Source organism: Peromyscus leucopus, chromosome 3 (assembly GCF_004664715.2).
Source record: "Peromyscus leucopus breed LL Stock chromosome 3, UCI_PerLeu_2.1, whole genome shotgun sequence".
NCBI lineage: Eukaryota > Metazoa > Chordata > Mammalia > Rodentia > Cricetidae > Peromyscus > Peromyscus leucopus.
The window spans coordinates 143,635,652-143,658,848 of record NC_051065.1 but is presented as its reverse complement, the minus strand read 5'-3'; the positions used below and the strand labels follow the sequence as shown (position 1 = coordinate 143,658,848).

At 45.6% G+C, this 23,197-nt stretch overlaps 1 protein-coding gene across 3 annotated transcripts in view; it reads left to right on the top strand.

Moving 5' to 3' along the window:
• Cracr2a (calcium release activated channel regulator 2A) overlaps nucleotides 1–23,197 on the top strand; it is a 101,589-nt gene that overhangs the window by 18,207 nt on the left and 60,185 nt on the right. For all 3 annotated transcript variants that reach the window (XM_028881533.2, XM_037204126.1, XM_037204127.1), the window contains exons 2-5: nucleotides 10,400–10,649; nucleotides 17,251–17,362; nucleotides 18,501–18,684; nucleotides 21,616–21,762. In XM_028881533.2, the coding sequence (XP_028737366.1) occupies nucleotides 10,434–10,649; nucleotides 17,251–17,362; nucleotides 18,501–18,684; nucleotides 21,616–21,762 (659 nt within the window). In that variant the 5' untranslated portion in view covers nucleotides 10,400–10,433. The remainder of the gene's footprint in view (nucleotides 1–10,399; nucleotides 10,650–17,250; nucleotides 17,363–18,500; nucleotides 18,685–21,615; nucleotides 21,763–23,197) is intronic.

The following is a 23,197-nucleotide window of genomic DNA, read 5'->3' as shown; positions in this document are numbered from 1 at the left end:
CTTCCCAGTGCGGTGCCCTCCCCTCCCCACTTGTTCTCTACAGCCTGGAAGAGGGGGACTGGGCCATTTCCCTGTGGGATGCATTTTCTCTCTCCTATTCTCTAATTGCTGTACAGCTCCTTCCACTGTATCTCTAATGGCAAACAGGGTGTGCTTCGATTCTTCTTCGGGGGTTTAGGTGGGTTTCAAGTCACCAGTAGCAAAAGCTTCCTCCCCGTGTAAGGAGCTGCCAGTTTTCAGTCACCAGAGCTGAGAGCTCCAGGTGAGCAAGGGACAAAAAGCCCCCAGGCCTCATCTGCACCCAAGGCTCCCAACACGCTAGTGCCATTTTAGTAAAGTCATATGGAGAAGGGGTCCTAAGCACCCCACAGATGCTACACTCCGTGGATGTTCAAGCCCATGACAGAAAATGAGTGATACTTCTGTGTAACCTCCACACTGTCTCCCAAATGCTGCAAAGGACACTTAGAAGACTGATAATGAGGATGAATGCTATGCAAATGGCCGTTAAACTGTATTGTTTAAGGAATAACAAAAAACCGCCTCTACACGCTCAGTACAGACGTCATTATTTAATACTGTCACTCATCAGTCGGTTGAATCTGCTGAGGTGCAGCCTGGAGATCTAGAGGGCCGATTCCATTCCTAACTGATTTCTAGTGAGATCTCAGGCTTAGAAAACTGAGTGTACCAGGCTGTGTTGATGCTCGGATGAACTAAAACTCTGGAAGCTACTGGGATGGAGAAAACTATTTTGCATATGGGAGGATGAACTATTTCATGAGGTGGGGGGATGTGAAGGACCAGGGGCAGAATGCTATGGACCAAATTACAACTGTGTCTTCCAAGATTCCTGAGATGTACCTGACTCCCAATATAGATGGCACCGAGCTCAGAAGGGCTACCCTCACAGATGAGATTGATGGCCTCTTGAGAGAGGCTCAAGAAAACTCCCTAGGTCCCTCTGCTGTGTGAGTGTATTGTAGGAATTCAGTATCTGCTACTGGAAGGAAGATACCACCAGAACTCAGCCATGATGGTACCTAACCTTGGATTCCATGATTCAAGGAACAAATGAGGAATGACTTTATAATGTCCATTGGCCACTCATCCCATGACATTCTTGTTATAGTCAGGGACCAAGTCATTAAGCCCTAGTAGGACTTAGCATAGACAAAGGGGAAGGAAATATCAGGAGCCAGGGGGAAAGAGAGAGAGAGACAGAGAGAGAGTCAGACAGAGAGAGACAGACAGACAGAGAGAGAGACACCAGGGCACAAGCAAGCTGAGAGAACAGGAGTAAAGTGGAGCGGAAGACGTGTGGGGCAGAGAATGGGAGTTGACATGAAGAGATATTAATGGTCTGGTGTGTTTAAAATTTAGCCTGGAAGCAGTGGTGGGTCTTGGTGTTAGCTACATCTCCTAGGCAATGTTGTCATGATTCATATGAGGCAGAGTTGGGGTCTATTAAAGATATTTTAATATGGGCTTGGACATGTGGGTTAAGAGCAAAAGAGGTGCTTAGAAGAAATTAAGACACACTCAAGAGCATGAGCGTGAGCTTCTCAATGGAGAATTACCTTGTTATGATAATCCAAAGCTGGATTTGTTATAAAGGAAAGAGGTTTCTTCACCCCATAATTCTAAGGAGGCTTTACCAACATCAGCTTCTGGTGAGGGCCTCAGGGCAGATAGCATCACATGGCAGGGACACATGGAGAGAGAGAGAGAGAGAGAGGTCACAAAACTGAAGAGGGAGCTGGAGACCACGCAGGGTGCAGCTCCCTCTTTCATAGTGGCTATTCTGAGGAAGTGGACCCACTGCATTACAGCAACCCACTCCAAGGGATGAGCATTAACCACTCCACAAAGCCTGCCTCTTAAAAGCCGGCCACCTTTCTGTAGTATTTCAGCATGTGAACCTTTAGGGAAGAAACCACATCCAAACTGTAGGGATGCTCTTTGCTTTGATTTTACATCTGGGCATAAAAATGATCAGTTGTAAGGCTGGAGAGATGCTCATCGGTTAAAACACTTCCTGCTCTTGCAGAGGACCAAGGCTCAGTTCCATAACATCTGACAGTATACGTAGCAAACTTAAAAACTTATAATAAAATCAACCGAGCGAGTTATTGTGAATACTGGAAGATGAGAAGACAAACAAGCACAGCATCTCACTTGCTATGGTCTGTTCCTTAGAAGCCTCTTCTCATCCAAATGAATCTCAGCTGACTGTGTTGTCAAAGCCTGAAGCTAACCAGCCACATGCTAACCGCAAATCTTAAACAGCCAATGCTCTAGTTTCTGTCTCACGCTTATATATCTTTTTGCTTCTACCACTCCTGGATTAAAGCTGGCTTTCTGGATTAAAGCGTGTCACATGCTGCTATTCCAATGTGGCCTTGAACTCACAAGATCCAGAGGATTTTATCTCTAGGAGTTTAAAGTGTGATGCACCATTTTCTAGCCTTCTGTAGTGTCTGTTCTTGACCCAGATAAATTTATTAAGATACACAATATTTTGGGGAGCACAATACAACCACACATGACTCTCTGTAACTTTACCTCCAGGGTTTCAGGTGGCCTTTTCTGGCCTCTGTAGGCACCACACTCAAATACACACACACACACACACACACACACACACACACACACACACACACAAAATAAAAAAATTTTAAAGTAGCAATTATCTACTCTGCTATGCTGATTATATACCAAATATTGTAATGGTCGATATACATAATTCTTCACAATTCTGCAAAGTCTCATAGCCCCATATTACAGAGAGAGAAATGGAGATTTTAAAGAGGACATAAGTTTGAATCCACAGTCTGCCACTAAAATGATTACTTAAGCTTCCAGAAGCAGGATTTTGAGGCGCTGCTCTGAACCTGGTGCTGACCGGGCAAACCAGATTAGATGAAATACTCTGACAGTATTATTTGCCCATTTGGATGATCTCCATGACAACCATCTTTCCTTAAACATTTGGTAATACCTTCTGATTCAAAAGTTGGGTAAATGAGCGCTGCCTGACCACAGGAGTTAATCATTATGTCCTACATGGTGGATAGAGAACTGGCCCCATGCAAGTTGCCCTGTGACTTCCAGAAGGGCACCATGGCACACACCTGCCATTTCCTATCCCACCAGTAGACAAATACCTGTAACAAAAATAGGCAAATGACCCAAGCTAGAGTTAAATTTCATGGAGAACTATTGGGGAACAGCTTCATTTGGGGGTAGCACCTTGAGAGGTTTCATCATACACACATGTGGCCCTCCTCACATCCTCTGTCTCTTGTAGATGTAACCAACTGTCTTATTAAATAAGAAACACAGAACCAATGCAAAGAAGAAAGCCAAGAGATCAGAGCTAAGAGCTAAAACCTTACCCTTCCTCCTGCAGTGGTCCTACCTCTCTGAACCAGAACCACTTCCTGTGTGTCTGTCTTTTTATAGTGTTTCTGTTCTGCCTTCTCATTGGTTGTAAACCCATCCACATGACCGCCTCATCACGGCCTGTCTGTATAGACCTCCAGGTTTTCTATTGATTGGTATTGAGATTAAAGGCATGTGTATCCAATACTGGCTGTATCTCTGAACACACAGAGACTTACCTAGCTCACTTACCAAGTGCTGGGATTACAAGCATATACCACCACTGCCTTGTTTTCCTATGGCTTGCTAATAGCTCTGACCCCCGGGCAACTTTATTTATTAACATACAAATAACATTTGAATACAAATAAAATATCACCATAGTCCCTCATTTGTGTCTCATTCCATTGCTACAATGTAAACTCACCAAGGAAACTGCGCTCTTATGGTGATATTGTGTCCCCCAATATATTGTGCACCCTAATAAACTTATCTGGGGGCAGAAAACAGAACAGCCATTAGATAGACATAGAAGCCAAAAAATGGTGGCACACACACCTTTAATCCTATCACTTGGGAGGCAGAGATCCATGCAGATCTCTTCTAGTTCAAGGCCACACTGGAAACAGCCAGCATGGTGACACACACCTTTAATCCCAGGAAGTGATGGCAGGAAACAGAAATGTATATAAGACATAAGGACCAGGAACTAGAGGCTGTTAAGCATTTCGACTTTTAGCAGCAGTTCAGTTGAGATCCATTCGGATGAGGACACAGAGGCTCCCAGTTTGAGGAAACAGGATCGACCAAGAAGTTGGTGAGGTGAGGTTAGCTGTGGCTTGTTCTGTCTCTCTGATCTTTCAGAATTTACTTCAATAGCTGGCACTGAGTTTTTAATTAATAAGACCATTTAAGATTCGTCTAGGGGTTGGGGATTTAGATCAGTGGTAGAGCGCTTACCTAGCAAGTGCAAGGTCTTGGGTTCGGTCCTCAGCTCCAGAAAAAAAAAAAAAAAAAGATTCATCTACACACTCTTAAATTTCTCCATCTTCCATGGCACCTGCCTGGTTTGATGATGTCTGAGTGGCTCGAGGAAGGCATGAAGACTTCCTCAAGAAGCAGTTGGGGCATCATGATACAAGAGAAAACAGGCTTTGAGAATTCAGACCCAGGACTGAGGGTGTAAGGCTGACAGAAGATCACAGAAGGATGGAGGCTTGGAAGGGAAGATTTGGAGCTAAGAGAATCTAGGAGCATGGGTTCTGCAGAAAATATGGAAAATGCTCCTGAGTGCTGAGACAGGAGAGCTATCCTGGCATGGGGTTGCAGAAGCCCAGCCTGAGAGGGCTATTTACAAGAGGGTGCTTTCAAGAGGGGATATGCCCAGGAGAGCCCAGTAAGAGGGAGGGGAGCTGCAGAGGGTAGAAGCCAAAGCAAGAACTGAGACAAGGTTCCGGCCTCTGGTCCTGCCGAGTGTTTGGGAGTACAACCCACAACTCAGCTGTTGCCCTCGCGGAGACAAGGGTACTGGCCTTTCACCCCCACACACAGGCCAGTCACGGGTTGAAAGCTATTTAGAAGCGTTGAGGAAACTTTCAGACATTTTTGGCTCTGCCTCTGTGAACTAAATAACTCCAGTAGCCCGAGTCTGCTTTATAAGAAGCGCAGGTGCAGGCAATGAGAAGCCAGAGCACCCAGGAGCCCGGCAATGGTAAACAAACGTTTCAGAGTGTCTGAGTGGAGCACCAGTCATGGCACATCCATTACTATTGGTCTGGGACCTTAACCTTGATTAACTCCACGACACTGATGTAAATCCCTGCAAAGCCATGGTTGTATGCATGGTCCTCATCTATGCAGCAGAGGCACTGTACCTTTTCTTGTTTACATCACAGCGTGTTTGCAAAATCAGAAGACAGGGTATGTAGAATCCTGTTGACAAGATGTTATGCAAAGCCAGGAGCTGAGAGCGCCTTTCCCTCGTCGACCTGGAGTATGTATTAGCACTCAGGCCTCTCGGAGCTCCTGTCTCACAGGCATCAGCGCTGACAGCCTTTGAAAGGAGCTTGTTCACATTAGGAAGAAAGCGGCCACTCTTCTAATGTTGATAAATTTTGCAGCAGTTTCTTTAATATATACCAGCTGCCTTGAAACACATCTAATTAAGCAGCTGATAGCTTACTGGGACTGCACTTGGCTTTGATGTGCTCATCAGTGTTGGGGAGGAAGTATTGGGAAGCTAATCATAATAGGACTTAGCTCTTATAAAATGCCTTTTATCTTCAAAGTGGTTTACAACCACTAATTATTAGAGGAATTAGGGTGACTAGCAACCATCTTGGTGAGACCTGAAGCCATTAGCGAGGGCCTTTAATGTATCTTATAATAGATCAGGGGAGTGTGGAGGGGGTGTTTAATAACAGCTGTCCGAACCTGGAAGAATTATTTCATAGAGGTAAGACAGCTGTTCTCTGTCTCCCTGGAGGCTAGAAAATGGAAATTGGACCTAATTTGAGGAGAAAGGATGCTGACTGGAGGATTGCATAAGCTACAGCCAGAGGGAATCTGGGCTTGTCAAAGGTGCTTGCACACACCTGACCCTTTGGGGGCTGGTCCTCTTCCTGGTGGTCTGGTGTGGGTGAGGCCGCTTCCCCATGTTCCGTCCAGCTGGAAAGTCCATGCTAGATTCAGGAACCTTGACTTTTTTCTTCATGTGCTTGCGCTCTTCCCCTCTTCCTCTCTCATATGAGAGAGAGATGGAAAGAAATGAAAGCGCATGAAGTATATATGCTGAATGAGAAAGTGAGAAATGAGAAACGTTCCCCCCATAGTCTTGGGCATTTAAACACTTGGTCCCCAGTTGGTGGCACTGTTTGGGAGGTTTAGAAAGAGCAGTGACTTGCTGGAGGAAGTCACTTTGAGATGAACAAGCCTTAGTCACTTCTGGCTCTCTCTCTCTCTCTCTCTCTCTCTCTCTCTCTCTCTCTCTCTCTCTCTCTCTCTCTCCCTCCCTCTTTTGTGCTTGTAGTTCGGGATCTGCGCTCTCAGCAACTCACTCCAGCTGCTGCCCCCGACTCTTGCTCTCTCGCCTCCCCACCATGGTGGATTCCTGTCCCTCTGAAATCATAAGTGAAAATAAACTCTCCCTTCTGTAAGTTGCCTCGGTCATGGCATTCTATCCAGCAACAGAAGAGTTACTAATCGATAGGTTATAATATATGTGTATACATATTTATACATATATGTGTTTCGTTAGTTTGGCTTGCTGGAATACAACTGAGGTGGAGGAAGCCAGTTTGATTTCAACAACAACAATAGTGGCAATGATAACAGGTAGTTGCCCAGGGACAGCTGCAGCGGAGGAAGATGCTGTTTCCTTATGGGAAAGAGATCAGCTTGTCAAGTCCCCAAACAAATGCAGATATGTAGCAAATATCTTCTCTCGCTTGATAATTTTTATTCCCAGCTCTGCTTGCCCTGTCTCTTGCATTTTACAGGTGGGAAAAGGAAATTGTGAATATTGTCACCCAACTCATTTTGTGTCACAAAGCTAGGCAGTGATGGAGGCAGGATTTGTACCTGGGGCAACTTGGCTCTCCCCATTCTGCTGTGCCAGCTCACAGAAGCTCAAGTGTGATGGTCACTTCACCCTTCCTTCTCTCCCGAGTGAGAGAGCTGGGTGGGTGTATGCGTAGTCTGTTGTTTGGCAAGAACTGCCTGATTTCAGCCCTGCCAGCTCCGAGCTAATCTCTGAGAGCTTGGGGTCCCACTGCACATGGGGTTCTCCTCCTGCTGAGACCTGGATAGTTCAAGAGATTTGAATGGCTCCCAGGGATGCTTTGGGGCTTTGATCTTCTAGCTGCCTGCTGCAGAAGGGATTCAAGGGGAATCCATGTGACTTAGTGGCCACCTTCAAGTCGGCAGCAGGTACAGTGAGGACAGAAGTAGCAGCTGAAATCAAATTAAGGCAGAAATTCACTTTAAACCCTCAGGAGGGATCTCGGTTTGATCTACAAACTTTCTGATTGCACACTTAAGCTGCTAGAATTACTCTGGATAACTGGGAAATCTTCCTAGAAATGTTTAAGGCCTGGATAATTTGCATCTGTATGTCAAGTGTTTTTGTGGAGTTATTCTGGAGGAAAAGAGTGGTTTAGCCACAGACAGGTATTACGTATGTTCATCTGAGGGATGTAGCTCAGTGAAGGAGTGAGCTTAGCATGGCATGGTCCTGGGCTTGGTCTTCAGTCAGGAGGAAAGAAGGAAGGAGGGAGGCAGGCAGGCAGGCTACAAGGAGGATGAGACTTAGCCTGCCTTTTTTTGTGACTGTACTGCCTTTTGGTCTAAATGGAAAATATTTTAATTAAAAATATTACTATTGTATATGCATGTGTGTTTATAAATACCACTGTATGAGTGCAAAGGTCGGAGGACAAATGTATGGAGTCAGGTCTCCCCTTTTCCCTTTACCTGGGTCCCGGGAATTGAACTTGGGTCACCAGACTTGCCTGGCAAGTGCATTTATCCACTGAGCCATCTCACCAACCCCTCTAACAGCAATCCTGGAGACAAGAACCCTGCCTATGCCCAAGGTCAAGGCTTCCTTGGGCTCTCTCCAGGTGCTGAGCTCAGGAGAGGGATTCCACTTTGCTTTGAGATGTTTTGCCCCCCACTGCCCTGGGAAAACCCACACAAGCTGTGCAAAGATTTCAAGTCAATCCAGGTGTCTCAGGGGAAAGGAAAGAAGGCTGGATGCCGATAGATAAGTGGCCTTTCCCAAGAGCTCTGCCTCACTTCTGTGTGTTTAGGGTAGCAAGTCTCAACCTTAGGGTTGAATATCAAATATCCTGCACGTCAGATATTCATTACAATTCATAACAGTAGCAGAATTACAGTTATGAAGTAGCCATGAAATAATTTTATAGTTGGGGGCCACCACAACATGAGGAACTGTAGTGAGGCATTAGGAAGGTTGAGAACCACTGGTTTAGGGTTTGCTTAGCTCCCTGCACAGTCTGGAAGTTTCCACAGGGAAATTGCTTAATTGAAAGTCAAAGGAAGAATCACAGTTCTGGGTAAATACAGTAGCCTGGGGGCTAGTGGTCCAGAGCATCAGCTGCTCTGCCAGAGGACCCAGGTTCCGTTCCCAGCACCCATGTGTCAGCTCACAACCTTCTGTAACTTCAGTTCTGGGGATCCATTGTCCTCTTCTGGCCTCTATAGGTACTGCACACATGGGCCAAACAGACATACATGCAGACAAAACAATCATACTCATAAAATTATGTATGCATATATATAAGCAATAGACTAAGCTATATTGCTTAGGCCTGGGGAGACAGAAGAAGGTAGTGGCCCCAACACAACAATAATTCCTCATCTTCCTCCTCCTTCTCAATACACTCATTGAGTTATTGACATGCGATAAGCTGCATGACTTTGAAGTCTGTAGCTTGATAAATTTTGACATAGATTTGTGTGATATACGGGTGTGTGTGTGTGTGTGTGTGTGTGTGTGTGTGTGTGTGTATGAATGCTGTCAGTCTTCCATATGTTGGGGTTCTACATCCAACTAAACATGGGAAGTATTAAAGACTATGTGTGTACTGAGCAGGCATAAGCTTTTTCCTTTAGACTCTATAGTGTAAGAACTGTTTACATAAGAGTTACACTGTAGCAGACATTATAAGCCTTCTCTAGATGGCTGATGCACATCTGTGACCCCAGCACATGGGAGACTGAGGCAGGAGGATCACAAATATGAGGTTGGCTTGGGTTACACCATGAGGCTCTGTCTCTAAATAAATAAATAAAATATATGGTAGAATATGTATAGGTTATATAAAAATACAACCCATTTTGTATAAGGAACTTAAGCACTCAGATTTTTTAGCAGGGTGGGGAGTCTGGAGCGATCCCTCAGGGATACTGAGAGACCACTAGGGATCAATGAATAAGTTAATAGATCTGTGAGTCTACCATGTATTCACATGTCACACTCAGGAGATGAAGGTAAGGATCCTATCTGTCTGTATCCTGTCTGTATCTCCTCTTTCTCATCCCCCCTCACCCCATATCATCTTTCTGTCATGGTTGTTTCCAGTTTCTAGAAATGTGATCAAATGCAATAATAAACTTGGACAAAAACTGTAAACAAATTTATGTAAGTGGAATCATGTGATCAAATGCAATAATAAACTTGGACAAAACTGTAAACAAATTTATGTAAGTGGAATCATGTGACACGTATTCTCCTTGCTTCTTGTATTTGTGTGATTATTTTGAAATTTATCCGTTTTTGTTACTCAAGATCCAGTTCATTCCCTATTTGTGCAGAGTAGCTTCTGTTGTGTGTACATACTACAATTTGCCCGTTTTCAGGTTCCTCATGGCTTTACCCAGCAGGTCCACACAGAGGATGATCAGGACCACGGGCCTGAGTGCAGGTGTCTGAGATGGTCTGCACTTGGCTGTGCTGGGGGAGGAGGTCTTTTGCTCCACCCCTTGGCGTCTCTGTAAAAACCCTGGGGCAGAGACAGTCGGGGGCCCATTGGAAAAGGTTCCAGGCCCTCTCAAGGCTATCCTTTATTTTCTATTTGTTTATCTCTGCAATATAAATTCTTCTATTTAATATTTCCTGCTGCTCGCACTCAAGAAAACTCTGGGGAACTATGGGGTTGGTGGGTAGACACCCCACAGGTATCCATTTGTCTCCTTTGGTGTTGGGTGGCTACTTAAGTTGGGAGAGTGTAGGGCACCCTCTAGCTCATCTTCTTTCAATCTCCATGTGTTCCTTCCCTTCTCTTGATTCTCTCTCATTTGACAGACTGGCTGATCTAACAGCTTTCCCTATAAATCCCACTGGTCCTGAGCCCTGATAATTAAGAGTCCATTGCTAAGAGATGTCAGGACATGCTAGTGACCAGCTCTGGAACCTGTTTTTCTCCTTTCCTGCTCCTTTTCTGTCTTGCTCCACCCTGGTCACACACTTCTTTTTCCCATCTCCCCTGTTCAGGTTCTGAAAATCCACAAAGAAATCCACAGGTCTGATGGCCACCCCCAAGGAAAGGGGAGACTCCAGCTCCCAGATACCAGGCCCTGGATGGCAGAAAAGTGGAAACTGTGTGGAGCAGCCGGACCACCCGGTCAGGTTGGAGGTGGAGGAGCAAGTGCCAGACCAGAGTATTGTGTGGAGGAAAGCACAGGAATTCTTCCAGACATGTGACTCCGAAGGCAAGGGCTTCATCGCCAGGACGGACATGCAGGTGAGAGGGGTCCCCACCTTGAGCTTCACATGGGCCATCTGTCAGAAGTAACCTCTTTCCAGAAAAGGCCTTTGCTCTGGAGCCGCTGCCAGCATATGCTGTGTGGGGAACCTGGTATCTGTTCATTCGATGGCCCTTACCTGCTGTTGGGCTGTTTGCCTTCCCTGCCTCTACCACAAGGCTATAGAACCTGGTGGTAGTCACGTGATGGACTTAGTATACCACAGGGGTCTGAGGATGTGACCCCCGATAGAGTGCTTGTCTAGCTAGCATTGGTGAACCCCCAAGTTTAATCTCTAACACCACATAAATCTACATAAATGGGGTGTGGTGGCACATACCTGTAAACCCAGTTACTTAGGAGGCTGAGGCAGAATTGTTGGTTCAAAGCCAGTGAGTAACTCAGTGAGATCTTGCTCAAACATAAAATTAAAAGGAGGTGGGGATGTAGTTCATATTAGAACTTATCTAGCATCTCAAAAGGCTATGGGTTCAAGTCTCAGTACTGAAAAAAAATTAAATTTTATGTAATTTTTTGTGTGTCACTATGATTCTTCCTTTTTTTTTTCTAGCCACTTAAAAATGTAAAAGCCATTATGTTGTTGGTTGGTCTTTGTTTTTTTGGGGCTCACCACCACTCCAATGAATCAACAGGGACTTATTCTAGTTATAATACCAGCTTGGCTTGTTTCTGCCAGCTTTCTTAATTTAAATTATCCCATCTAACTTTTGCCTCTGGGCTTCTCCTGTTCTGTAAATCTTACTGTTATTTTATGGCTTGCTGTGTGGTGGCTCCTCCTTTATCTCCCAGATTTCTCCTATATATATTTTCTCTACTGCCAGCCCGCTATCCTTTCTCCTGCTCGTATTGGCCGTTCAGTCCTTTATAGACCATCAGGTGTTTTAGACAGGCACAGTAACAAGCTTCACAGAGTTAAACAATAGCATAAACAAAGTAATTGAAATAATATTCTGTATTCCTTTTTTGTCTAAATAAATAGTAATACATGCTCAGAGTAATTACATTTCAATATTCTGTCATTTGTATTAGCATAAGAAAAAAAGCTACTATTCTACTAGGACAATTTTATTAACTTCATCAAATAGGACGATACTTCCTTTTTTTTCTAGCCACTTAAAAATGTAAAAGCCATTATGTTGTTGGTTGGTCTTTGGTCTTTTTTGGGGGCTCACCACCCAGCTCCTAAATGAATCACACAGGGAGGCTTATTCTTAGTTATAAATACCCAGCCTTGGCTTGTTTCTTGCCAGCTTTTCTTAATTTTAAATTATCCCATCTACCTTTTGCCTCTGGGCTTCTCCTGTTCTCTGTAAATCTTACTGTTATTTCATGGCTTGCTGTGTGGCTGGCTCCTCCCTTTATCCTCCCAGATTTCTCCCTATATATATTCTCTCTACCTGCCAGCCCCGCCTATCCTTTCTCCTGCCTCGCTATTGGCCGTTCAGTCCTTTATTAGACCATCAGGTGTTTTAGACAGGCACAGTAACACAGCTTCACAGAGTTAAACAAATGCAGCATAAACAAAAGTAATACCTTGAAATAATATTCTGTATTTCCTTTTTTTGTCTAAATAAAAATAAAGGTTTTAATTTTAACATAGTAAAACTACATAAAACAAAAACAGTTATCAAGTAAAAATTACATTTACAATATTCTGTCCATTTGTAGTTAGCATATTCAGAGAAAATAATGCATTATCTATTCTATCTTAGTGAATCCAAAATTTTACACCTAATTTACTTTCTATCATAACTAAGGAAAACTACAACCATAACTATTTAGCCTTCAACTTCATCAAAGACCCAGAAGGATATAATATAACCTAACAACAGAGACATTTGGCTGCCTGGAGAGTCACCCAGAGTTCCTCTGCAATGTTGGGGCATCCATTTTCAGCCTACAGGCCCAGAATATCTGGCAAACTTTTTAGTGAAGTGGAATTTTGAAGGACTGTCCTGCCTTGTATTGGCTAAGTTCATCAGTCACTTTTCTCTATGTCTTGCAGAATATCTGACAGACTCTTCTGCGAAGCAGAAATTTTGAAGGACTAACCTGCCTTATTTGGACAAAGTTCAACAGTTCTTTTTCCTGTGTCCTGCATGTCCAGTCTGCATAGTACATTCTCAGTAGTCAAAGGCAAGAGCAGTTTCTTTGCCCAGTGGCTAACCTTGCCACAATGAAAGCAAACTCCATAGGGAGTTTTTTCAATGCTCATCATCTCTGAAGTAAATTGGTGCTGCCAAGAGCAGATGTGTCTCATTCATTGTCATGAAAACTTTATGTTAGCAAACATTTTAAATGCCATTGTCATGAAAATTTTATGTTAGCAAACATTTTAAATGCCATATTCTGTAGGTCTTTGAAAAGTTCGAAGACTAGCTATCTATCTAAAATATCTCTGTATGATCTGAAAAGCATTCCTAACATATCTACAAATTTGTTATAAATGACTAACCTATGTTTCCTGATTATCTTATTCAGTTTATAATAACAGCTTTCAGAAACTAGAATTTTGCCTTATAAATTTAAATGAACTGCATAAGTACAATAACCTTAAACAAGAATAGAAAGATGTATACAATATGTTATAACAAAAATAATCTTAAATTTTTATCAATATACAAAAATCCTTTAAACAAGAGTAGAAACATGTATACAGTGTAACAAAAATAACTTTAAATTTGTGTCAATATACTATATTCCCCTAAATGTTAACAAACTTCCATAACCCACCAAATAACCAAAAGCCTCCCACACCCCTCTTGGGAATGTGGAGGTCATGTTCTCCAAACTGCTTCCTGCTGTCTGTGGACGAAGTACCTTTAGGGTCCCAGAGAAAATTTTGAGATAATGACCACATCCTGGGAAGACCAGCAGTAACCTTTACCGATAGATATCACCTGTCAAATGTCAGGAGGTCTTGCCTGATCAAACCTGATCAATATTAACCCTGAAGGAATCCACAGCCTCACATCTCTTGTTGGAACCAATCTCCAAAGCATTTTTGATTTTCATTTTTGATTTTCATTCAATTTCATTTCATTTATATTTTTTGACTTTTTAAAAAGTTAAGGCATTCCTAGCCGGGCAGTGGTGGCGCACGCCTTTAATCCCAGCACTTGGGAGGCAGAGCCAGGTGGATCTCTGTGAGTTCGAGGCCAGCCTGGTCTACAAAGTGAGTTCCGGAAAAGCGCAAAGCTACACAGAGAAACCCTGTCTCGAAAAACAAAAAAACAAAAACAAATAATCAAAAAAACAAAAAACAAAAAACAAAAAAAAAAGTTAAGGCATTCCTAAAGTATATAGGCTGATTTATTTCAACAGTCCCTCTTCCAATTCAGGTCTCTTTGAAGCTGTCTTTTGCTTTTTAATAATCAAAAAATTCAAAATCAGCACAATAAACATATAGGATCAAGACTTCCTGTGTATTTCCCATCTTACGTGGCTTTTTTTCTTTTATATCACTTTTACTCTCTCTTTAAAGACTTTATTATTATTTTTAAACTGTTCATTTCTTTCTATGACTATACCCTTATTCTTAAGCCTACGCACATTGTTAAACACGATAACCTGTTCAGAGAGGGTTTTTTGTTTTTGTTTTTGTTTTCCATCTGGACCTCTTTTACTGCGTATCTTTTAGCCTTCTTTGACCATGTGAGCAAACCTTTAAACTGCTAGCCTACACCTGAATGCTCCACAGGAGGCTCTCAGTTGGCTCTGCTGGCTTCTCCAGTCCTGAAAGCCAGGCCTAAAGCTCGCAGCCTGGTGGGAGGTTCTGAACTGCGTTAAACCTTCCTATCTATGGAGTGCCAATACCTGAGCTGCCACAGGTGTTTTTTTTAACTTAGCTTCTGCCCTTCTAGCAGCGCCTCTTAAAGCTTTTCTTTTTCTTTTACTTTTTTTTTTTCCCAGCTGTCTCAGGCACTATGGAAATTCGAGCCCCACGTTGGTACGCCAAAATGTTGTTGGTTGGTCTTTGACCTTCTGGGGGGGGGGGGCCACCACCCAGCTCCCAAATCACACACAGAGGCTTATTCTTAGTTATGACACCTGGCCTTGCCATTCTTACTCCACTGACCATACAAAACCAGGCAGTGACAGGTTTAGCATTAGGAGTATCATACATAGGCCGGTGCTACATTGTTCCCCTACCCCCTTGACCCCCTCAACTGCTCCTGAGAATGAAATGGTCCATTCCCAGACGTTGAAAAGGCCCAGTCTATACCAATCAACCTACTAAAGTCAAGCACATGGCAGTCTGTCATGGGATGGAGACAGATACAGCTTCAGCTATCCTAATGATGCTCAGAATAGCTGAGCTATACCACAGGCAAGAAACAGGTCTGATCAGGCTGCTGTGGACACCCAGAGGAAGAGGGTGTGTGCACTTCTGGCCTTAAACATGGCTCTCCTCCAGCTTCTTCTCCTATGTGAGTGTCACTTGAGAAAGGGCGAAACTGTAACCACGCGCTTGGGGATGGTGGCTGAGCTTGAGTCTGGAGACTCCTCCCTGGTTCACACCACCTGCAAACTTGGTGTGGCGCCTGTGTGTTCATGTGCACACATGTGTAGAGGATGAAAGGCTGATTGAGGGTCCACTGACCTCTAGAGTTTCCTTCCTGATCTTTCCAGCTCAAGTTTAGTGGAAGCTATCAATGTTCTGCCAGATCCAGCAACCTGAGGCTGACTAGGGAGGGAAGAAATCTAATCCCAAAGAAAGCCTTGGGATCCCACTGTGGTGGGAGCCAAGGAGGTTTCATCCTACCTCCAGGGGAAACATCTCTCATTTCCAGCGGAGCCAATAAGCTTCCTACTTGTAAAACCAACACTCTCCCGCCCTGAATTCTCTCCCTGCGTTCTTGCCACAGCTGGTTTATGGGCTGTTGATGTCCGCTATACCGTTGAGCTTCTAGAGTCCTTGCAAACGCTTTCCCTCTCTTTTCCTTTCTTGAAAAACCCATCCATATTTAATTCAGTTCTTCCAAATGGCTTTCCCATTAGCCTGCCTTCCCACTTGGTAATGTGTCCTAAATGCCACCGTTAATGCACAGACCAGCCAAATGATGCTTTATGGCTCATCAGCTAAAAGACAGTGAGCCAGGCGCTCCCTCCAGGTGTGTCATGGGCTGTCACACCTGCCGACTCTAGCTGTCCACATGTGTGTCCACTTTCCTCCTTACAAAGCCCTGTGCGTGCTGGCTCATGCTGTCAGCCACTCGCACAGGAGAAGTTCGTGCAGCTGGCCCTTGGGTTCCTGAGGAGAAGGAGGGCCGGCTGAGAGCTAACAAGTCTCTTGGGGATCCTCACTCGGAGGTGGATTGTTAGGTACAGGAGGACTCTTGCTCTGGCCTGGGGCCATTTCGCACCAGACAGACAGATGCCAGAGGGAAGTGTGGACAGCTCAGCTACCTCATTCCTCATGCTGACAGTGGGTGCAGGCTCTGAACCTCCAGGGCCCTCCCCGGTGACCTCCCTTCCCCAGCTAGACCCCACAACCTCCTATAACAACACCATCCGTTGAGGGACTAAGCGTTCAATCCCTTGAACTTGTGGGGGACATTTCACATTCAAATCAGAGTGGGACACTGTATGTGGGGCTCACTTGCAGTTAGGAGGGGGCTTATCCGGCATCTTCAGAGCCAAGGAACCAAATATGTCCACAGCTACTTACAAGAATAGTATTGGGGACCTGGGACAGAAGGCTGCCACTAGGAAAGACCCACATAATAGGGAAGGTAGCATGGCTCAGGAAAGGGGGTACCCAGAGGAAAAGACCAGGATGCACACAGTGGCTCCATGAGCCTTTGTCTCTCCCTCTCTCTGTCCTTCCCACTACTATCTATCTATCTATCTATCTATCTATCTATCTATCTATCTATCTATCTATCTATCTATCTATCTATTTACTAAGGGTCAAACCTGGGGCCTTATGCAGGCTACGTAAGTTCTCTACAATTCAGCTACATCCTCAGCCTGTTTTTTACTTTTGATTTTGAAACACAGTCTCGCCAAGTTACCCAGGCTAGTCTTGAACTTGGCATCCTCCTGCCTCAACCTTCCAAGCAGCTAGGATTACAGACCTGTGCCACCAGGCCCTACTCCCTCTCCTGCTTTGATTGAGTGGTTTCCAGATGACAGATGTTGTGTCCTAGGCATCTGTGGTGCCACTTAGCTTCAGAACACTGCATCCAGAATCTCCCTAGAGCTATTCAGCTCCGTACAGCATTGGTCCTTGACAGTGCTAGGAATACCAGCTTGGAAGTCAGATCTGAATTTGACTCCTTGACTGTATGACCCTGGGGCTGGCAATGTACCTTTAAACTTCATCTTTAAAATGGGAATAATAATATCTACCCCAAAGGGGTATCATGAGAATTAAATGAAAATAGAAACGCTCATACATGTGTTTCTTTATAAATCATATAGAAAATTGTCTGATCCATTAGTTGGCACCCAACAAAGGGTCTCCACACTAATATGGAAGAGAGGACAATGTTCAAGGCTTTTGCAGGCCTGAGCCCAGCTCTAGGTCCCTCTGACCATGAGCATGCTGACCAGTGTGGTCTGGATTGCTTTCAGAGGCTACATCAGGAGCTACCCCTAAGTCTGGAAGAACTGGAGCATGTGTTTGATGCCCTGGATGCTGACGGCAATGGCTTTCTGACCCCAGAGGAGTTCACCGCTGGATTTAGTAAGTTCTGGTGGGTGCTGGGGACCCAGGGCTGGGAGTCTCCGTGCAGCTGTGTAACACATATTCCTGTTCCCTCCGCCTATTTTGGACTCTCTCTGGGGCTTTTCTGCTCTTCTTTTGGGGGTACAGAGCCAGAGGTTGAGGGGAGTAGACTTTTGGCTCGTTTCACACGCCTGCCTTGACTGTTCATACCATGGTATCCTCTGTGGCCCTGTACTGTCCCTGCCAGGGCCCCCACATGGGAGCTCGGGCAGGTTTGGCATCAGCAGGAAGCTGTGCCAGGATTTTCACCCATCTTTCCTGCCTTGATAGACAAAATAAGCAAGCAAAGGTGTGTGATAACAGGACAGCTCAACCTAAGTCCCGCTGAGAGGCAGCAGCTACCTGAGAAATTTCTAGGTTTGAATAGCACAGTCAGGCTCAAGGTCACTAGCAGGAAAGAGAGCTAAGATCTGGGAGTATGATTAAGAATCCAGATCCTACCTCTAGATGAGATGAACCAGTAGGCCAATTTCTCCATCTCTCTGCCTCCTGCAAAGGGCTGTGTAATTTCCTCAGGCATATCCGATGCCTTTCCTGATCTCCTGGAGCTTTCCATTGACTTGAGAGGGTGGGACACATTGCTGTCATGCCAGCCAGCATGAATATAGAGAAAGTTGCCTATACATGTGTGGTGGTGCTGATGATGGGCATGGCAAGACAGGCTTCTGGAGAGGGATGGAGGGCACAACCTTACCACTTAATACCCAAACAGGAGAAGATGTGCTTTTTTTCCTTATTGTTTTTCTTTGGTGATAGTACTTGGGATTGAATCCAGGGCCTTGGTTATGCTAGGCAAATGCTCTACCACTGAGCTGCATCCTCCAAAGACACATGCTCTACACCTAATATTTAGAGATCCTCTGAGGAGCCAGTCTGCTTCCCTGGCACTGTCTCCAGGCTCTCCCATCTCTGACAGAATGCAAATGGAAGATCAAAGAACACAATCTCCAGATTCAGTGACCATGGATCTTTGCTATAGAGGGACCCCCTTTTGCTTCTCTAGGGCAAACTCGGCTTGATTTCCAGGAAAAGAGGAAGCCAAGTCCTCCCTGGGCTGAGGATGTCTGATTCAAGTTCTTGCCAACTACTCTCCTAGGTCACTTCTTCTTCGGTCAAAATAGCCAAAGTGAGAAGGAAACTGGCAAGCAGGTGGCCCAGCTCCTAGAGGAGAAGGTGTATCAGTCTAGAGGGGGCGAGGATGTGGAAGACATGGACCACGATGAGGAAGCACAGTTCCAGATGCTGATGGATAAACTTGGAGCCCAGAAGGTTTTGGAAGAGTAAGTCTATGCTGGACCCCATGCATTTCTGCTCACCTCTCTCCCATGCTCGCCACCATACTCACTTCTTCTTGTTTCTTGTCATCATTGAAGACCTTGGGTCTGCTCACCCTGAAAAGTGCCCTGCATCAGAGATGGCCTGAGTGTGTGTTCATGTAGGGTGGGACTGGTTTAATGACTGGAAAGTCATGCCTTCAGGAAGAGAAGGGCCCAGGGTGGAAAGTGATCCAGTAAGGTCAGCAGAGAAATGTACTGCTCATAGCAGACCAGTTCAGTCTCAGAGGTAGAAAGGCCGACAAAAGAGCGTGCCAGGCATCAAGGAGCCAGGCCGAGGCCCAGGAGAGAGTCTAGCTGGTAGAGGAGGATGGGTAGGAAGTGAAACTTGCCACCAGCTGCAGGGCAGGAATGTGGGCTGTGAATAAGGTCAGGGTGATGCTCAGGACACAGAGGGTAGGGACATAGGCAGGCACTGGGCAAGCTCATTAGTCAGACTCATGACTCAGCTTCACGAGGCCAGAGCCCAGGTACCACTGCCAGGGACTCCATAAAGCCTTCTGCTGTGAGAAAGGAGAGGGCAGTGCCAAGAGCTGGCCACTGTCACAAATGGCAGGGACCGCCAGGCACCTTCCTGAAGGGCTCTCAAGTCAGTGCTCACTAGATGTCACACTGAGGTGTTGTTTTCTTACTCTTCTGACTCTTTTACTCTTTTGGTCTTTGGGGGCCCACCACCCAGCTCTCAAATCACATGGAGTCTTATTTTTTTCTTACCAATGCCCGGCCTTAGCTTGGCTTGTTTCTAGCCAGCTTTTCTTAACTTGTATTATCCCATCTAACTTTTGCCTCTGGGCTTTTATCTTTCTCTATTTCTATATATCTTTCCATTTCTTCTTACTCTGTGGCTGGCTGTGTAGCTGGGTGACTGGCCCCTTGCATCCTCCTTTCCTCCTTTTCTTGTTCCTTCATCTTCTCTTCCCAGATTTCTCTTCCTATTTGTTCTCTCTGCTGGCCATCCCTACTTATCCTTTCTCCTGCCTTGCTATTGGCCATTCAGCTCTTTATTAGACCAATCAGATGTTTTAGACAGGCAAAGTAACACAGCTTCACAGAGTTAAACAAATGCAACATAAAAGAATGCAACACATCTTTGCATCATTAAACAAATGTAACCCATCTATAATTAATATTCCACAACACCGAGGACCATGTTAAATGCCTGTGTAGAACTGAGATAAAATGTTATGCCTGAAAGATGGTTTCTAGAATGGCCTATAAAGGCCAACAGAGAAGACAATGACAGTCCCCATCCTCACTGACATAGGCTCACCCTGTAGCCTGTGGGGGCCTGTTCATGATAACATAGCCACAGACAAGAAGCATGGCAGGTTGGAATGGCTTCAGAGCTGTCTATTGCTCAACAGAGGGCTTGTGGGTTATTCTAGAAGCAGAGAGGTGGACTGGTTGACCTCCTTGGACCTCTCTAACCTACACTGCTTGGTGGTCCCACAAGAGGTAGCTTCCAGAAGTGGACACCCAGATACCCGGCTTTTCTTGGAGGTCTAGTGGAATGATTTTGCTAATTAATGAGCTGTGACTTGTCATCACAAGTTGAAAGATTTGGCCTGTGTTCAGTTCATTTCTTTCATGTTGCTGTGGCCTAATGACAATAACATAAGGGAAGGAAGATCCACTTTGGTGGCTTCCAAGGGCTTCAGTCCACCATGGCAGAGAAGACACGGATGGAGGACTGATGGGTAGATGGGTGGGCTGGTGATTGGATAGTCTCAATGAACAGGTAGACATTTGAATAGGCTAGAAGCCAGAAAGGTGGAAATGAAGGACAGAGGGAAGGCAGGAGAGAAGGAAGAGGGGCCAGTGATGACCATAGCCTAACCAGATGTAGATTCAGTCAGCAGTAGTTGTTTCTGTTGGATACTATCTGTGCCATGAGAACACTACTGACATGATCCGACCCAACATCCCTTCTGAGCAAAGCTTCTCAAATAAGGTGTTTACACTGGTCTGAAGGATTTTCTCCTTTATCCTGGGAGTGCCTGGCCCTGCCCTCTGGTCATATTGACTTTAGGATTTAATGGGGATGAGTCAGATTGGTGCTTCTCGTACTCCAGTCACAGCTGTAGATATCTAAGTGCAGAAAGAGAGAGAGTGAGGCCCCCACATGCAGCTCCCCATTCCCCTCTTTACAACAGGGTCATCATGGCCCATCTCTCCCTCTGCTGCTCCTTTGGGTGTGTATTCACCCCCCACATGCCTGTTTCTCGTGATTCTCGTAACCTGTCACTGACCTCTTCCCTGCAGAGTCTGACTTTCTGCTTGTCTGTCTGTGTCTCCACATCCTTCAGATTCACTCTTTCCCCCGCCAGTCACTCCCAGTGCCACCCGGCCCCAGTGGGGTGCTGCGCATCTGCCTCCTTTCCCAGTGGTGACAATTACATTCTACCATCCATAAGACAGCATGTCCACTCTCAGCGTGAGGACATCCTTCCCAGAGGTGACAGTCTCTCTCCTCCAGCTCTCCTTGTTGGCCTTACTGACTGCCTGCAATCTCTTCTCACTATTGAGATACAGGCAAGCACATTGCCGTGCAAGTGTGATGTGTCCAATCAGTCATGAGCATCACAGAGGAGGGAAGCAGCACAGTGAGGGATCAGCACAGGAGTCATGCTGCTGGGCGTGAGCCTGTTCTCGTCCCAGGGAATGGTCTCTAGCACGCCACACCTGCCTCCCAGGTCATAGTGAGGATGGAGGCAGGCAGGGTGCAGAAAACACGGTGTGCCGTGAACTCTTGCTGTTGCTATTTTGAAGGTGATTGGAATGATGTTTCCAGCTGTTCACTCCCCTGGCTGGAACCGCTGTATTTCCCCCAGAACCTCGTTCACTCACTCCCCATTAATGTCTCCCCTTCCCTCCCAGTGAAAGTGATGTCAGGCAGCTGTGGCTGCAGCTGAAGAAGGACGAACCCCACTTACTGTCCAACTTCGAAGACCTCCTCACCACAATCTTCGCTCAGCTCCAAGAAGCCCATAAGCAGAAGAATGAGCTGGAGTGTGCCCTCAGAAAGTAGGTGCCCATTTCTACGGGGTGTGCACTTTTTCCTCTCTCTCTCTTATGGGCTCACTATAGGATGCGTCTTTGTCACTGTCTCCCAAAGGGGGTCAGAGTGCTGTGGCCAGCCTGGTATGTCTGCTTTTCAGTCCCAGCTCACCCTTACTAAGCACCCTCTGTTTACTAGAAGCTGTGTTAAATACTTTATGTTCATTATCTCATTTGATAGGGACTATCCACTGTTACCCACATTTACAGATGAGAAAATAAAACCCAGAAAGTGACATGCCCAAGAATGCACAGCTTGTAAGTGGTGGAGGCAGGATTCAGAGGTAGATAGCCCAGAGCCCTGGACAGGAAGGAAGAACACCCTACCTAGCCTGTAGACAGTAAAGCCCTAGTATTCTGGGCCTCCCCCAGCTCCCGGTATCCCTTGCTTTGTGGAGCCAGTATATCTGTAAGGGGGTGAAGAGCCTTCCCCCATTGTAGCCTCGTCTCTCAGTGGTTGCTAAGCCACTGATAGTCTGTAAGAAGACAGGACGAAGACCCCCAAGGACCTGCTGCCAACCAAGGGTCAGCAGAGGCAGATGCATCAGAACAGAGATGGATCGGATCCCCTCCGAGAACTAACCTATGCTCAGGATGCTCTCCTGGCTCCTGGTCATGTAACATGTGTCCACACAGTGAGCTGGCATTTGGAAACACGGCATTGACTGTGGTGTAATGAAGGGTGGTCAATCACCCTAAAGGGGAGGCTGAGAGACCCAAGGCAGAGCAGGCAGAGCTGGCATGCACCCTAATAGAACACCTCACAGCCCTGTGCACTCTTGTTTGAGCCCAGATTGACTGACATTCTCTGTGACACCCCATTGAGCCCTCCCTCTTGCTGGGCACCTGCCCAGTGACATGCTTCTTCCCCAGAGTTACAGAGGAGCCGGGCTGAAATACCCCAGAGGAAGCCCACAGGCTCCTCATTGAGTGTGTGCTGCTGGGTAGATTGCAGTCTACATACTACGCCACACCTTTTTCTCTGGTGCTTTCCCAAGCTAACTCTCAAAATAACTTGCCGAGAGAAGAGTTAGGTCTAGGGGAAAGCCTATAGAATGCTGCTCCGGTAAGACTGAGACTAAGTCATGCAGAAGGATACCTAGGTAGACACCTGAAAGATTGTTTCTAGCACTTCAGGGCAGCCTACAAGGCTTGAGAGGGAAGGGATGGGAGGCAACTTGGAATCAGTCAGAAGCAGCTTGAATCTTGATTCTGCCTCTTGTGCTGTGCAACATATACCACATTACTTAACCTCTCTTGAGTCTCAGCTTCCTTACCTCTAAGACAGACATGGTAGCAGTATCTATCTCGCAGAGCTGGATGTGCCAATGGGACCACACTTGTATTTGAACACTGTAAATGTCAAGAGAATAATAGCTGTTGTCCGCTGTATCTCGGTCCA